The 15,985-nt window shown below is 48.6% G+C and overlaps 1 protein-coding gene across 3 annotated transcripts in view; it reads left to right on the forward strand.

Moving 5' to 3' along the window:
- Window positions 1-2,157: 2,157 nt before the first annotated feature.
- Prkrip1 (PRKR interacting protein 1) overlaps window positions 2,158-15,985 on the forward strand; it is a 29,825-nt gene continuing 15,997 nt past the window's right edge. For all 3 annotated transcript variants that reach the window (XR_007832349.1, XM_051161300.1, XM_051161301.1), the window contains exons 1-5: window positions 2,158-2,342; window positions 3,507-3,585; window positions 6,409-6,509; window positions 8,940-9,025; window positions 11,493-11,560. Coding sequence is in view for 2 of the 3 variants with exons in the window: in XM_051161300.1 (XP_051017257.1) it covers window positions 2,217-2,342; window positions 3,507-3,585; window positions 6,409-6,509; window positions 8,940-9,025; window positions 11,493-11,560 (460 nt within the window). In the remaining variant the exon portion in view is untranslated. The remainder of the gene's footprint in view (window positions 2,343-3,506; window positions 3,586-6,408; window positions 6,510-8,939; window positions 9,026-11,492; window positions 11,561-15,985) is intronic.

Here is a 15,985-nt window from a genome sequence, read left to right on the forward strand (position 1 = left end):
TTGACTTCCTGATCCCTCTGAATCTACTTCCCAAGTGCTGGGATTCCAGGGTGCACCAGCACTCCTTGGCCTCCTCACATTTAGACCTTACTCACTTGGTTCCCTGGTCTCAGTTTTCAGCCTGGAAGAAGCTGCAGCATTGTGTGGATGGATTTCCAGGACCAGCGGGGTCTGGGTGACACTTTATCGCCCTCTGGTGGTCATATGTAGTATTCTAGGCCCAAATCCTGCAAGGCATCCAGGGGTGAAGGTGGCCTGGCACCAGGGAACATAATCTCAAATCTGACTTCTGCCTTGAGGAGGTATCATGTAAAGAGATCCCTCCTGGGATCTCAACCCATCCACAATGGCTTTTGTCATGACTCACGCCCTCCATGAGTCTGTGATCCTGAGCCAAGCATTTTGCCCTTGTGTGTCAATTCCTTCTCTGTTTAGTCAGGATTGGAGGAGAAGAGGAGGAAGAGGGTCCAATTCCAATACTGTAAATAATAATATTATTATTTAAAAATATAATTAGAGAATTGACCCCACCCCCTAATAACATCTCGTTCTAAATAAAAGCACGCTTACTGAAACCCTCCCCCAAATCACCTTCTAGAATCTGAAACCCCTTAGCAACCCTTCCTAATACCCACTTCCTGCAAACAACCATAATCCCAATTGCTCAGAGGGATTAAACGTGCCTGCCACCACGACCAGCGCCCTTAATTGTTTCAGACAGGTTCTTGAGATGTAGCCCCAGCTGGCTTTGAACTACCTATCCCTCCGCCTCTGTCTCCTAAACACTCAGATCACAGGTGTGTGCTACTGTGCTCAGATGGATGTTTTTCTTTTTTATTGCTGTTTTTTTGGTGCCCCTGGGGATTATTAGAACATAGGCTTGCGCCTTTGGGCACTCTCCCGTGGCCTGAGTCAGGCATGCGTCCCAGAAGCCCTCTCTGGGGCAGAGTTCAGAATCAGTCAGGGCTGTGAGTTGGCAGCTCTAATTTATGGCATGTTGCTGTTCTGTGCGCTTTGTCACGTTCGTTCGCTGTGCAGTGCTGAACTGAATCACATGCTGTGAAACTTTCTGCTGCCCTTAAACGGTTGCAAAAAACAAAACAAACAAAAAAAGACCCATCTTTTGTTCTGAGAATTTGGCCACTCCTCAGGGGGGCTTACTGCACGATTATTCTGTTTTCTGAAGAGGCCACACGGCATCTTTTATTATTGGGGTACCCCGGTGCCTCACACAAGGTCATCCAGACTGTCCACTTTCTGGACAGCCCCAGTCCCGCTGTTCTCCACTACCGTGGAAATTATAGTCACCTCCAAGTGAAAGCCTTGAAGTTAATTACTAGCCAGCTCCTGGCTGCAGTGGCAGCTTTCTTTATTCTAAGACAGACTCAAGTCAGGCGTTGTGGCGCACGCCTTTAATCCCAGCACTCGGGAGGCAGAGGCAGGCCGATCACTGTGAGTTCGAGGCCAGCCTGGTTTACAAAGTGAGTCTAGGACAGCCAAGGCTACACAGAAAAACCAAAAAAGAAAGAAAGAAAGACAGACAGACAGAATCATACATTCAGCCTCCATTGGCGGCACTGTACTTTCAGAGTGTTCAAGGTCTATCCCAAGAGTTGTTACGTTTTTGTGCTGTCTTATAAAAAGAGATTATAAGTGGGGTGTGGGAGGCAGGCACGCATATCTCTGTGAGTTCGAGGCCAGCCTGAGCTACCAAAAATAAACAAACAAAACCTATGACACTGGGGGGCGAGGGGGAGGTAAGAAGCGAGAAGCTAGATATAATAACTCTCTGAGACAAAGCCCAGGAGCAAGCGAAACCGGGAAGGAGGTGCTGAGGGCCACGAGTAAGCGGCGCGAAGGCCTTGGAGACCTGAGAGGTCGCCTGGAGCCAGGCCACTCATCACGAAAGGCCGCCTTTTTCCGTAGGGATGTGAGAGTCGGGCGGCCCTGATTTGTTTTGAAACAGGAAATGAAAGAAAGGTGATATGCTCTAAATAAGCCGCACCGGCCTCGCGTTCATGAATATTCAGCAAGCTGCTAAGGCTTGTGGCACCGCCTCTTACCTCCGTAAAGACAGTGCGGCAGTGCGCACGCGCTGCGGGAGCACCGCCCCCCCCCCCAGTTCTGGGAGTGCGCGTGCGCAGCTGGCGCGCCCTTCTGTCGTCATCAAGATACGCGTCCTCCGGTGGCGTTCGCGAGGAAGTGGGAAAGCAGCGATGGCTAGTCCCACTGCCACCTCTGTGAGACCGCCCAGGCCCAAGAAAGAGCCGCAGACGCTCGTCATCCCTAAGAATGCAGCCGAGGAGCAGAAGCTCAAGTTGGAGCGGCTCATGAAGAACCCGGTGAGTGGGAGTGGGCTCTGCGGCCCGGGCCAACCGATGCCCAGCCCCTTCACCCCGCCGCCAGACGCGGGAACGCTACATTCAGTAACCCTAGGGCAAACCCGGGACGGAGAAGGCTGCCCCTTAGAGAGTGAGCGTCACTGCCGGGTGGCGGTGGCGCACTCCTTTAATCCCAGCACTCGGGAGGCAGAGGCAGGTGGATCGCTGTGAGTTCAAGGCCAGCCTGGTCTACAAAGCGAGTCCAGGACAGTCAAGGCTACACAGAGAGACCCTGTCTCCAAAAAAACCAAAAGAAAAAATAAAATAAAATAAAATAAAAAGAGAGAGTGAGTGTGAATTCACGCCTGTCCTTGTCCTCCAGAGCAGCTGCGTGAAGGCGCTGTCCAGCCTTTCCCACCCTCCTTTTGATTTTTTTTTTTCCCCTCGGTAATATTGTGGCGTTGCACATTGTATTCACGCTCCTTACAGAATCGGCTTTGTAGTACAGGCATTCCTCAAATTTGGGGTCCTCCTGCCTTATCTCCCCAACTAGTTGGGATAATGGCCCTGCGCTACTATTCTGGGTTGCACCACAGCCCCCCCCTTTTTTTTAAAAAACACTTTAGTAAGAACCGAGCAGTAGAAGCTGGGCGTGGTGGTGCACACCTGCAATCCCAGCACTCTGGTGGCTGACACTAGAAGTTTGCTACAAACTCGAGGCAGGCCTGGTCAACATAGTGAGTTTTGGGTCAGCTCCACTGTGAGATCTATCTCAGAAACCAAGAAAAAGACAGAATTGATGCATTAGCAAAAGTGTTCAACTCCTCTAAATAGCACCCACTAGTCTTTACATTGTTGTCATTTGGCCAACAAATTTGGAATGCATCCGTATTTACTTCCCAGCCAGGCCTTATAAAAATAGCTAACAAGATCTCAGATCTTTGATAAGAAGAAGTTGGCTTCAGTGACTGAGATTCCAGACTTATGCGGCATAGGAGAGAGCTTTGGCCCTTGTTAGACCCTGTGGAGTACAGGATGAAGTAAGCTTGGGGCAGAGGACAAACATTCAGTCAGCTCCAGGTGTGAGACCCCTGCGCATTTGTGTTTAGATCCGAAGATATGTAGCTTCCTTGGTTTCCTCAGCAACCTTCCGTTTACAAACACTTTTCCGTTTAACTGTTTCAGGACAAAGCAGTTCCAATTCCAGAGAAAATGAATGAGTGGGCTCCTCGGCCTCCTCCAGAGTTTGTCCGAGATGTCATGGGTAAAGTCTCTTATCTGTGTGTGTGTGTGTGTGTGTGTGTGTGTGTATGTATGTGTGTGTGTCAGTGTCAGGCATGGGGGTGGATAATTTTTACAGGAAATACAAACACGGTTGTTGATGCTTGTCAGTTAGGTCTTTTTGGGGGGAGACGGGGCTCATCTTAAGACAGGGAGATGGGTTTTCTCTGTGTAGCCTTGGTGGTCCTGGAACTCACAGAGATCCGCCACCACTGCCAGGCTGTCAATTAGATCTTTGATAGGAAGAATGTTTTGCCTTTCTAGTGGAGGAGTGCTATATCCATGGTTTGGCACTAGACAATGGCTTCCCAGTTATTCTTAGGTAGTTTTCTTTCTTGTGGTTCAGCCATTTTATTCACAGGCTTTAAAAGTTGGTAAAGGTCCACATGATCAGACAAAGGAGCTAGTTAGGGAAGACCCTCCAGGCTTCCTTTATGCTAAACTGGTTTTTTGTTTGTTTGTTTTGTTTTGTTTTTGTTTTTGTTTTTCCTTGAGATAGAGTCTCACTATGTGAACCAGGCTGTGCTTGAACCGTAATCCTCACACCCCATTGTCCTAGTTAGGGTTGCTATAGTTACCATAAAACACCATGACCAAAGGCAAGTTGGGGAGGAAAGGGTTTATTTGGCTTATGCTGCTACATCGCTCGCTGTTCATCCCTGAAGGAAGTCAGGACAGGAACTCAAGTAGGGCTGGAACCCGGAGGCAGGAGCTGCTGTAGAGGTACTGAAGAGACGCTGCGTGTTGGCTTGCTCAGCCCGCCTCCTCCTAGAGCCCAGGACCCCAGCCCAGGGAGGCACCACCCTCCGTGGTCTGGGCCCTCCCCCATCAATCGCTAATTAGGAAAATGCCCTACAGCCAGATTTTATGGATGCTTTTTTCTCAATTGAGGTTCCCTCCTTTGAAATGACACTAGCTTGTGTCAAGTGGACATAAAACTAATCAGAACAACCATTGTGCCTGAATTTCTCATTCTTTGTGATGACAAATTATGCTTTGTAAAGATTTCTTTATTTGTGTGTACTTGCACACATGCACATCATGGTGCCTCTGTGGAGGTCAGAGGAGTCCGTTCTCTCCGTCCACCATGTAGGTTCCAGGATGGACTCAGTTTGTCAGGCCTGGCAGCAGGTGGTTTTACCCACTGAGCCGTCTCACTGGCCTCCAGGTGAAAACATGTTTGTTGTGGAGTGGGTCAGATTAGCATATACTAAGTAGAAGCCAATAGTAGAGGTGTAGAGAGAGCTGAGCTGGGAAGATGGCTCAGCGGTGGAGCTGCTTGCCAAGTGCTAAGAGAGAACCGACTCCTGCAGGCTGTCCATGACCTCTGTGTTCATGGCGTGCTCATTTCCTTCCCTACATACAAATAAACAAATACACAAATGTAATTTAAAAAAAAAGGCTGACCATTCTTTGTGCACTTGAATACAAGCTCTCAGAACTCAGGCTTTGAGGCCTTCCTGATCTTTAGATAGAGTTCCAGGCCAGCTAGGAATACATAGTGAGCCCCTCATTTGGTAAAGTTTGGGGCTGGAAAGATGAGTCAGCAGCTAAGAGTGTGTCCTTGCAGAGAACCCTAGTCTGATTCCCAGCACCCATACTGGGCAGCTCACAGGTGCCTGTAACTTCAGCTCCAGAGGACCCAACACCCTCTTCTGGACTCAGTGGGTACTCGCTCCATGGACGCCTGCACTTGTGCACAAACGCACAGGCAGGTGCATATGTACACATAACTTAAAAAAAACAACAACAACACTTTTTTAAAGAGAGCCACCTTCTGGGAGGTGGTAGTGCACACCTGTAATCCCAGCACTCGAGAGGCTGAGGTGGGTGGATCTCTGAGTTTGAAGCCAGCCTGGTCTACACAGTGAGTTCCAGGACAGCCAAGGCTACACAGAGAAACCCTGTCTCAAGAAACAGATAGGTAGGCAGTTAGGTAGGTAGATACAGACAGACAGAATGCCATGCGATATTCCATCGTTCCACATGAAACATTCTGATGCAACTTTCTAGACCTCTCTATAGTCAAAACCTTTTGTTTAAGGAAAATTGTTTCTATATAGGTATTCATATGATTTTATAACATTTTTTTTTTCACTTGTAGTATCACAAGTTTTTCTTTTCTATCTTTTGTTGTTGTTGTTATTTTGTTTTGTTTTTTTTTTTGAGACAAGAGTTTCTCTGTGTAGCCTTGGCTGTCCTGGACTCACTTTGTAGACCAGGCTGGCCTCGAACTCACAGCGATCCACCTGCCTCTGCCTCCCAAGTGCTGTATCACAAGTTTTCAACTTTTAGGACTCTAGCATGTCACTTGTAGAGTCATGGAGGGGTATTGAGAGTCCTTTCTAGATGACTGTTACTAAACTGCAGTCTGCTCCTCTCTTCCTGCCACGTGGAGTTTTGTCTTGTCTTGTTCTGAGCCGAGGACTTGCTGTGGAGCTCAAGTTGCCCTGAGTTCTCAGTCCTCTGGCCTCACCCTCTGGGTGCTGGGACTACAGACGCAGTGGGGGTCTCAGTGACTTCATAGTCAGTGTTCCTACAAGTCACCAGATAATAGCTACCATGAGCCACGTGTGTCCTGGCTACAGTACAAGTAGAAAGACCCAGCGCACACAGTGCCTTCAGTTGAGTTCTTATCTTTCTGGCTTAAGTGCAGCTTGTGGTGGTGACTGGGCTCCTCCTCTCTTGTGGGCCTGGAGATTAAACTCAGGGCCTGTTCCTACCATGCAAACGCTCGGCCAGTGTGTTCTATCCCAAGGCCTGGTAACTGAGTTTCATCTAGAGCTCTGGACTGTTCTGGCTGTAGGTTCCAGTGCCGGGGCTGGCAGCGGAGAGTTCCATGTTTATAGGCACCTACGGCGGAGAGAGTACCAGCGGCAGGACTACATGGATGCCATGGCTGAGAAGGTCAGTGAGCCACGGAACCCAGTGACCCCGGGTCAGACTTGACACTACAAGCTATTCCTACTAGAACAGTGACGTGTAGGAGTCTTCCATGTATATGGGAGGGCACCACGGAGGCCTTCCCTCTCTGTGGGCCATTTGCCATGCAGTGGGACAGTAAGTGGGGCTTCCACCACATGAGAGATGTCCTCCTTACTCTGTTGGTCTGAGGACCACATGAAGTTCACTGGTTCTGTAAATAGCGCTGTGTGCAGCATCTGTTTCTCAGAAGAGTTGAGTTTTTGTAGTGCTTACATTTCTTGTTTTCAGGTGACATATAGTTTATTCTTTTTTCTTTCTTTTCCCAGAGCTGAGGACTGAATCCAGGGCCTTGCACTTGCTAGGCAAGCATTCTACCACTAAGTTAAATCCCTAACCCCAATAGCTTTATTTTTTTTAAACATTTTATTTATTTTTATTTTATGTGCAGTGGTGTTTTGCCTGCATGCGTGTCTGTGTGAGGGTGTCAGATCATGGAGTTACAGACAGGTGTGAGCTGTCACATGGGCGCTGGGATTTGAAACCTGGGCCTCTGGAAAAGCAGTCAGGGCCAGGTGTGGTGGCACATTCCTTTAATCGTAGCACTCGGAAGGTAGATCCCTGTGAGTTGAAGGCCAGCCTGATCTACAACGTGAGTCTAGGACAGCCAAGGCTACACAGAGAAACCCTGTCTCAAAAAACCAGAAAAGAAAAAAGAGTTGCTTTAGACATCGTGCTTTAAGAACCATTAAGAGAGCCAAGTGTGGTGGAAACATACCTGTAATCCCAGCACTCAGGAAGCAGAGGCAGGCAGATCTCTGAGTTGGGGTCCAGCCTGGTCTACAAAGTGAGTACAGAACAGCCAAGGCTACACAGAGAAATCCTGTCTCCCCTGTCTCAAAAAACCGAAAAGGAACCATTAAGAGTGTCAGGTGCAGGATGGAGAGATGGCTTAGAGGTTAAGAGCACTGTCTGCTCTTCCAGAGGTCCTGAGTTCAATTTCCACCAATCACATGGTGGTTCATAACCATCTATAATGAGATCTGGTGCCCTCTTTTGGTTTGCATGCATACATTGAGGCAGAACATTATATGTGTAATAAATAAATAAATCTTTTTCCCTTTCTTTTTTTTTAGCTTTTCGAGACAAGGTTTCTCTTTGTAGCCTTGGCTGTCCTGGACTTGCTTTGTAGACCAGACTGATCTTGAACTTACAGCAATCTGCTTTCCTCTGCCTCTTGAGTGCTGGGATTGAAGGTATGCACCACCACATCTGGTGTAAATAAGTAAATCTTAAAAAAAAAAAAAAAAAAAATAAGAGTGCCAGGTGCAGGCAGTAGAGTATTGTACAACTTTAATCCCAGCGCTCGGGAGGCAGAGGCAGGTGGACCTCTGTGAATTCAGGGCCAGCCTGGTCTACAGGTCTACAAAGTGAATTCTAGGATGGCCAGGGCTACCTACACACAGAAACTCTTGTCTTTAAAAAACAAACAAAAAAGTGCCAGGTGTGGTGGCAGGGGTATTACAGACTACCTCTAACGTGGGTTCTGTGGATCCAAGGTCGCGTCCTTACACTTGCATGGTGTTTCAAGAACTGTAGAGTTAGCGGGGACGAGGAAATACCCAGCCCCTCCCTCCAGGGTCCCTGTGACAAGCCAAGGCTCCCTCTGGGGCATCAGTGAGTTTCCAGAGCTTACTTCTTTTACAAGCAGTCGCAGAAGAAGTCAAGGATGGCTGCTGTCTGGCTTGAAAGCCGGTGCTGTACATATGGAAGTGCCTTGCTCCCTGAGCCGCTCCCCTCCTTACTGTCCTGCTCTAGAGTCACTTCTCTAGTCACTGCTCAGGGCTTCAGGACCTACTGCTGGGCGGGGCTCCTCTAGCCCTTCCTGCTGCTGCTGCTGCTGCTGCTGCACTCTGCTGGGTGGCTTGGGGGCAGGTGTCAGAGCATCCCTGTCCTCAGAGAGTCCCATCTCATTCTCCCCCCTCCCTCCCCTTCTCCCTCCCTCTTCCTGTTCTCTCTCTCTCTCCCCCCCCACCTTCCTTCCCTTCCTCCCTCCTCCTCCTCCTTCTCTCTCTCTCTCTCCCTCCCCCTCTCCCTCTTCCCCCTCCCATCCCTCTGTGTACTTCTCTCTTGCTTTTCTCTCCTCTATGCCATTTATTGTATGCATGCACATCAGCTCCCTCCCTATGTCTCTTGCAGGCTTTGGCTTCTTACATAAGTCGTGTCTCTGTGAACACTGTGGATTACCTGTCCCACTTGGGGCAATCTTTTAAGGCTAAAGTGGCTCTGGGGACCTGGGTGGTACCTATGGCACCTCTAGTGGTGTGCCCATAGAATTTGAACTCTTATACTTAAAGCCTGTCCAGCCCAGGGTATAGCTGAGTGAGTGATGGGGTGGTGGTTTGTTTTTTCCAGCAAAAACTGGATGCAGAGTTTCAGAAGAGACTAGAAAAGAATAAAATTGCTGCAGAGGAGCAGACTGCAAAGCGCCGGAAAAAGCGGTAAGAACTTTATCCTGGTAGTCATTGAGGCCTGCAGGCTGGAAATGGGAAAGTGGATAGTAGGTAATGGACCAAGTCCTTACAGGCCAGAGTTCACCAACAGCCACTGTAGGGCACGGACATGTGGTCCCAGCTACTAGGTAAGCCAGGGCAGGAGGATTGTCTGACCCAGGAGCTCAAAACCAGCCAGAGGCAAATTGCAAGACCCTATCACAAAACAACTACAAAGCAAAAGGTTTGGTAACATGGCTCAGCAGGTAAAGATGCTTGCTCCCAGCCTGAAGTTCAGTACCCAGAACCTGCATGGTGGTGGGTTTTTGGTTTTTCAAAACAGGATTTCTCTGTGTAGCCTTGGCTGTCCTAGACTTGCTTTGTAGACCAGCCTGGCCTCGATCCCATTGATCCACCTGCCTCTGCCTCCCGAGTGTTGGGATTAAAGGTTTCTGCCACCACGCTTGGCTTCTGCATGGCAGTTTTTAAAAGTAGTCCTCAAGGGCTGGAGAGATGACTCAGAGATTGAAAGCATTGACTGTTTTTCCAGAGGACCTGAGTTCAATTCTCAGCAACCACATGGTGGCTCACAACTATCTATAATAAGATCTGGTGCCCTCTTCTGCCTGGCAGGCACACATGCAGGCAAAACACTGTATGCGTAATAAATAAATAATTCTTTTTAAAAGTGATCCTTAAGCTGGGTATAGTGGCACACACCTTTAACCCCGACTCTCCAGAGGCAGACCAGGTAGATATGCTAACCTGGTCTACATAGTGAGTTCCAGGGCTACACAGAGAAATCCTGTCTCAAAAAGCCGGGGCGGGGCTGGGGGGCCAGTCTTCTGACCTCCACACATGTCATGCACACTACCACACAGCATGTGTGAATAATGGTTCCGTGGCAAACAGCACCTGCTGCTCCTCCAGGGGCCTGGGGTTCAGCTCCCACACCTATGATGTTGGGTGCCTCACAACCACCTGTAACTCTAGCCCCAGAGCATCTGATGCCTTCTTCTGGCCTCCATGGACATGTGGACACTACACTTAGGTGCACATACCCACACTCAAACACACATAATTAAAAAATAAATTAAGAATTAAGAAACTCTGTCTCAAAAAACCAAAAAAAAAAAAAAAGAAATCCTGTAAACAGATAACAAAAAGTTCAGTTGTGTAACCTGCAGCGGCCATGGGTAGGAAGCCCCCAAGATGAGCAACGCTGAGAGGAGTGACTCCTTGTAGTACCCCAGAATCCACATGTCCCTGCAGTCCCTCAGCCTGTTACAGATCCCCCTAACGATACAAGCCAGAGCATTGGCGACTCTGGGTTTCTGTGCCTCCCTTCATTTCTGTGGTTTGTTTTCGCTGTGTAGCTGAGGCTGGCCTTGAACACTTGATCTCCCTGCCTCTACATTTGGACATGAGATTTATGAAATTCTTTTGACCAAACTTCCCATGTGACTTTTTTTTTTGAGAGGATGGTGTGTGTGTGTGTGTCTATGTGTGTGTCTGTGTGTGTCTATGTGTACAGAAGCTAAGAGAAGCCATTGGATTCCTTGGAGTTGCAGTCACTGGCATTGGCAGATGTGTCGCATGGATTCCGGGATCCGAACTCTGGTCTTGATGATTACGTAGAAGACACTCTTAACCACTGAGCCATCTCTCCAGTCACTTGTCTATTTTTTTTTTTTAAAGATTTATTTATGTATTATTTATACAGTGTTCTGCCTGCATGTGAGCTTGCACACCAGAAGGCACCAGATCTCAGTATAGGTGGTTGTGAGCCACTGTGTGGTTGCTGGGAATCAAGCTCAGGAGTTTTGGAAGAGCAGGCAGGACTCTTAACCACTGAGCCATCTCTCCAGCCCCCACTTGTCTATTTTTTAAGACAGGGTTCACTGTGTATCCCAGACTGGCCTTGAACTCATGCTTTTTCCGCCTTAGCCCCAGCACATGCTCAGAAGGCAGGTGCAAGCTCCACACTCAGCCGACTCCTCGGAGCTTGATCTTGACGCACTTCAGTGAAAACAGCTGATGATAATAATAGGCTAGCAGAACCGTTTGTTTTGTTTTCAAGACAGGGTTTCTCTGTGTACCCTTGGCTGTCCTGCTTTGTAGACCAGGCTGGCCTCGAACTCAGTGTGATCTGCCTGCCTCTGCCTCCCAAGTGCTGAGATTAAAGGCATGCGCCACCACACCTGGCCCAGAATAGTTTTTTTCCGTAAGATATTTTACTTTTAAGTGCATGTATGTCTGTGTGAGTTTATGCATGCGAATATAAATGCCCATGAGGCCAGAAGAGGAGGCAGAGTTGCAGGCAGCTCTGATTTACCTGGCATGGATGCTGGCAACTGAGAGTCCTCTGACTGCTGAGCCGCCTCTCCAGCCCATTACTGTAACATTTGTGTTGTTATAAGATAGCATAAGCTGGTGTGCCACTAAGATAACCACTGCGTATGTCTCTCATGTGTAGCCAGAAGTTAAAGGAGAAGAAGTTACTGGCAAAGAAGATGAAACTTGAACAGAAGAAACAGAAGGAAGGTGAGCTGTGACCACACTTCTCTCAGTGCCTGCCAGTCACCATCGCTAGGTGACAGTGGCAGTAACCTGTAGTAGTGAAGACTCTTTTCTTTTTTTTCTTTTTTTTTTTTTTTAATTTTTTTTAAAGATTTATTTATTAATTAACTTCACAGTGTTTTGCCTGCATGTACACCAGAAGAGGGCACTAGACCTCATTATAGATGGTTGTGAACCACTATGTGGTTGCTGGGAATTGAACTCAGAACCTTTGGAAGAGCAAGCAATTCTCTTAACCTCTGAGCCATCTCTCCAGCCCCTTTTTTTTTTTTTTTTTTTTTTTTTTTTTTTTTTTTGTAGTGAAGACTCTTAACTGCATGTGTCAGGAAGCCACGTGACTGAGCCAGGCATCATGGCGCACACCTTTAATCCTAGCACTGAGAAGGCAGAGGCAGGAGGATCTCTATAAGTTCAAGGCCAGCCCGGTCTACAAAGTGAGTCCAGGACAGCCAAGGCTATGTAGATAGACCATGTCTCAAAAAAAGCAAAAAGAAAAGAAAGCCAGACTGGCTTAATCAGAAAGGAAAGCTGCTGGCTCACACAGTAGGCTAGTGGGGAGCTTAATGCACGTCTGGTTACCAGTGTTGCCCGCTCTGTCCCTGTCCACACTGCCTCTGCTCCTCAGGTACCTCCAGCTGCCCTCCACTTGTTCTCCGTCTTGCCTCATTTGTCTTCCTAGGAGGAAGGATTGAAGGGCGATCCCAGCATTGGGAGCCCTTTGTTATGTGTCCTGCACATAGACACATGGGTGTTTATACATGTGTGCACATGCCCATGGAAGCCAGAGGACAATGTCAGGTTCCTCCTTAAATTGCTCTCCCGCTTTTGTTTTCTGACACAGTCCTTCACTGACCCTGGAGTTCACTGATTTGCCTAGGCTGGCCAGCTAGCGAGCCCCAGGGCGCCTCCTGGCTCCGTCTCCATTGAGCTAGGATTACGCGCACACACTGCCATGCCCATTTTCCCCGTTGGTGCTGGGGAACCAAACTCAGGTCCTCGTGCTATCAGGGCAAGTGCTTTCATGGACTGATCCGTCTGCTAATCCTCTAGCGTCTTAGCTTTTGAGGGGATCCAGGTTGCCAGCCTGGGTCCGTCTCACTATGGCCAAAGCTGACTCTGATCTTCCCCTGCCTAAGTGCAGGCATTGTTTCTTTCCTTCTACCATGTTCTAGGGATCAGACTTGATCAAAACTTCACAGCAAGAGCCTCACCCACTGAGCCACCGTACCAGGCCTGCCTACTGTGCTTTTGGTTTTGTTTGATTTTTGTTGTCTTGTTTTGTTTGATATAGTCTCATGTGGTCCAGGCTGGCCTTGCACTCCTGACCCTCTTCCTCTACCTCCCACGTTGTGTGATCACAGATCTGCACTGTTACGTCCAGCTTGTGTGTCCAGCCCCTTGCCATGTCATGGACTGTTGGTGCTCTGGGGACTCCTGTGTACAGGCTGCTATCATGGTCGCCTTAGTGTCTCACAACCTTAAACAGGATGTGAGTGTCCCTCTGTAGCTGCTCCTGCACTCACTCATACACTGTGTCGAATCAGGTGGAAATGTTTTCTTTCCCGTGATGTCTCCATTCTGTGGTTGTTCCTGTCTTGTGTATTCTGTTTGGTGACTTAGTGTGTGTGGAAGCTCTGAAGGCATCCCTTAGATTCTAATGTATGCCTCCATTTCTTCCCTGCAGTTTCTACCTGCCTGTTCTTTTTTGGGTGAGGAGCGAGTTGAGACAGGGTTTCTTTGTGTAGCCCTGGCTATCCTAGAACTAGCTCTGTAGACCAGGCTGGCCCCCAAATTCACAGAGCTCTGCCTGCCTCTGCTTCCCGAGTGCTGAGATTAAAAGGCGTGTACCACCACGCCTGGCTGATTTTTTTTTTTTGGTTTTTTTTTTTTTTCTTCAAAGATTTATTTATTTATTATGTATACAGTATTCTGCCTGCAAGCCAGAAGAGGGCATCAGATCTCATTATAGATGGCTGTGAGCCACCATGTGGTTGCTGGGAATTGAACTCATGATCTTTGGAAGAGCAGCCAGTGCTGGTAACCTCTGAGCCATCTCTCCAGCCCTGTTTTGATATTTTCAAGACAGTGTCTCTCTATGTAGCCCCAGCTTTCCTGGAACTCATTATGTGCATCAAGCTGGCTTTGAGCTCACAGAGATCCACCTGAGTGCTAGGATTAAAGGATCATGCCAGCACCACCATGCCCACCTGACTGCCTTCCCATTGGTTGCCAGACTAGGCCACTCAAATTCTAGAAAAAAAATTTAAGCCAGATGCTGTGTTAGTTTGCTGTCTACAGTTGTGATAAAACACCATGACCAAAAGCATCTTGGGTTTATGTCAGCTTACAGCTGCACTCCAACATGGAGGGAAGTCAAAGTTGAAACTCCAACAGGGAACCGACGCAGCAGTCACGGAAGGGTGCTGCTTACTGACTTGCACCCCATTGTGGGAACCAGGCCCGACTGGGCTGCCTGCCTGTCTTGCTGTTGCATGTCCTGTTTTTAGCAGCTTCCGTGTCTGTGCTTGTTGGTCAGCTAGTCATGGTTACCGCTGTGAGAATGCACCCCTCGCTTCCTTGGGACTTTCCCTCGTGTGCGCAATCACCTCCTGAGGGATTTCACCTGCGAGTGGCATGCCTGCTTTGCTGCCTATAGAAGGCTCTTTGGACGCTGAATAAAAGTTGCTGCTGCTGCTGCTGCTGCTGCTGCTGCTGCTGCTGCTCTCTTTAGCACGAAGGGCCTGTTGTTTTATTGTGTGTTAAATCCGCAGTCCCTTGCCCTTGACTCTGTACTGCGGTGGCGCGGGTGCCACACCCCATGCCTTGCTCAGCCTGTACCCAGGACCACCTGCCCAGGGTGACACTGCCCACAGAGGCCTGGGCCCTTGCTCATCAATCATTAATCAAGAAAATGCCCACAGAGTTGCCTATATGCCAATCTAATGGAGATATTTTCTCAGTTGAGGTTCCCTCTTCCCAGATGACCCCAACTTGTGTCAAGATGACAAAAACACCATTTAGCACAGCTGAGCTGCTTAGTTCCAGTGCCTGAGCTGTCTCAGTGTTGGCCCCTGTCTGTCTGGGCCTTGGGTTTTCTTGGTTGCCCTGTACCAGTTGGACTTTCTGGCTCTTATTTTCTGGTTTATCCTTGGCTTTTTGAGTGGCATCTTTCAAGGCTGTGGTCTTGTTTCTACTTCAGTGGATCACTAACGTGGCTGTCTTCAGCGAGCAGGTTCTGGCCCTCCTGTGGGTTGTGGTTGTGCCTGCCTCCCAGTCACTTAGAGTATTTGCTGTGCTCTCCAGGTACCACCCAAGAGTGCCACCCAGTGACCAATCTGGGTTAGTTCTTTCCAGTTCAGCAGTGAAGATAAGGGCCCATCTCATGTTAAAGCAATGTTCTCATGACAGCATGCATACTAACGTCTGTTGTTTTGTCACAACTATGTAATGCCGGGAAGATACAAGGCCCATTGCTGTTGCTGCTTTGCGCTAGTCAGGGTCTATTTGGAACCCGGTGGGCCTTGAACTGCGTAGCACAGGCTACTTTGTTTTTCACTTACTCTGGTTTGTGTGTACTCTCAGGCACACATGGAGGTTAGGGCACAGCTTTCAGGAGTTGGTTCTTGCCTCCATCTTGTCCCACACAAGGCTTCTCTTTCCGCCTCTGCACAGCATCTGCTTGAGACAAGATGGAAGCTGGTGTGCCTCAAGGCCAGCATGGACTACAGTGAAAGAGACCCAAGGGGGGAAGTTCACGTGTGTGTGCCACCGCTCTAAGGTTCTCAGAGCACCAAATTCATACAGACATGGTAATGGTGGCACAGCTTTAGGAGACAGACGATGGGATGTTGTTAATAGGTTTGCAGTTTAGGCAAGTGATGGCCCTGGACACGGTTGTGCTAACAGTGGAACAATATTAAGAAAGTAGATGGGCAGACATGGTGGCACCACCTCTAATCTCAGCACTCAGGGGCACAGGCAGGCACACCTCTGGGAGTCCATGGTCTACACAGTAAGTTTCAGACCAGACAGAGGCACATAGTGAGAACGTGCCTCAAAAAAGGGTAAACAAATAAAACTTGGGCTGGCTGTGATGTCATGTGCCTATAATCCCAGCTCTTGGGCAGGAGAGTGAGCAAGCAAATCTCTGGCCAGCTAGAGCTACATAAAAAGACCTTGTCTCAATGGGAGGTAGTTGGCGCACACATTTAATCCCAGCACTCGGGAGGCAGAGGCAGGTGGAGCTCTGTGAGTTCAAGGCCAGCCTGGACTATAGATCCTAGGACAGCCAGGGCTACACAAAGAAACCCTACCTTTACAAAAAAATAGACTTTGTCTCAAATAAAGACAGCTATGCTTGGGATAGGACTGTTGGTTGGATGCTGGCCT

This window comes from Acomys russatus, chromosome 19 (assembly GCF_903995435.1).
Source record: "Acomys russatus chromosome 19, mAcoRus1.1, whole genome shotgun sequence".
NCBI lineage: Eukaryota > Metazoa > Chordata > Mammalia > Rodentia > Muridae > Acomys > Acomys russatus.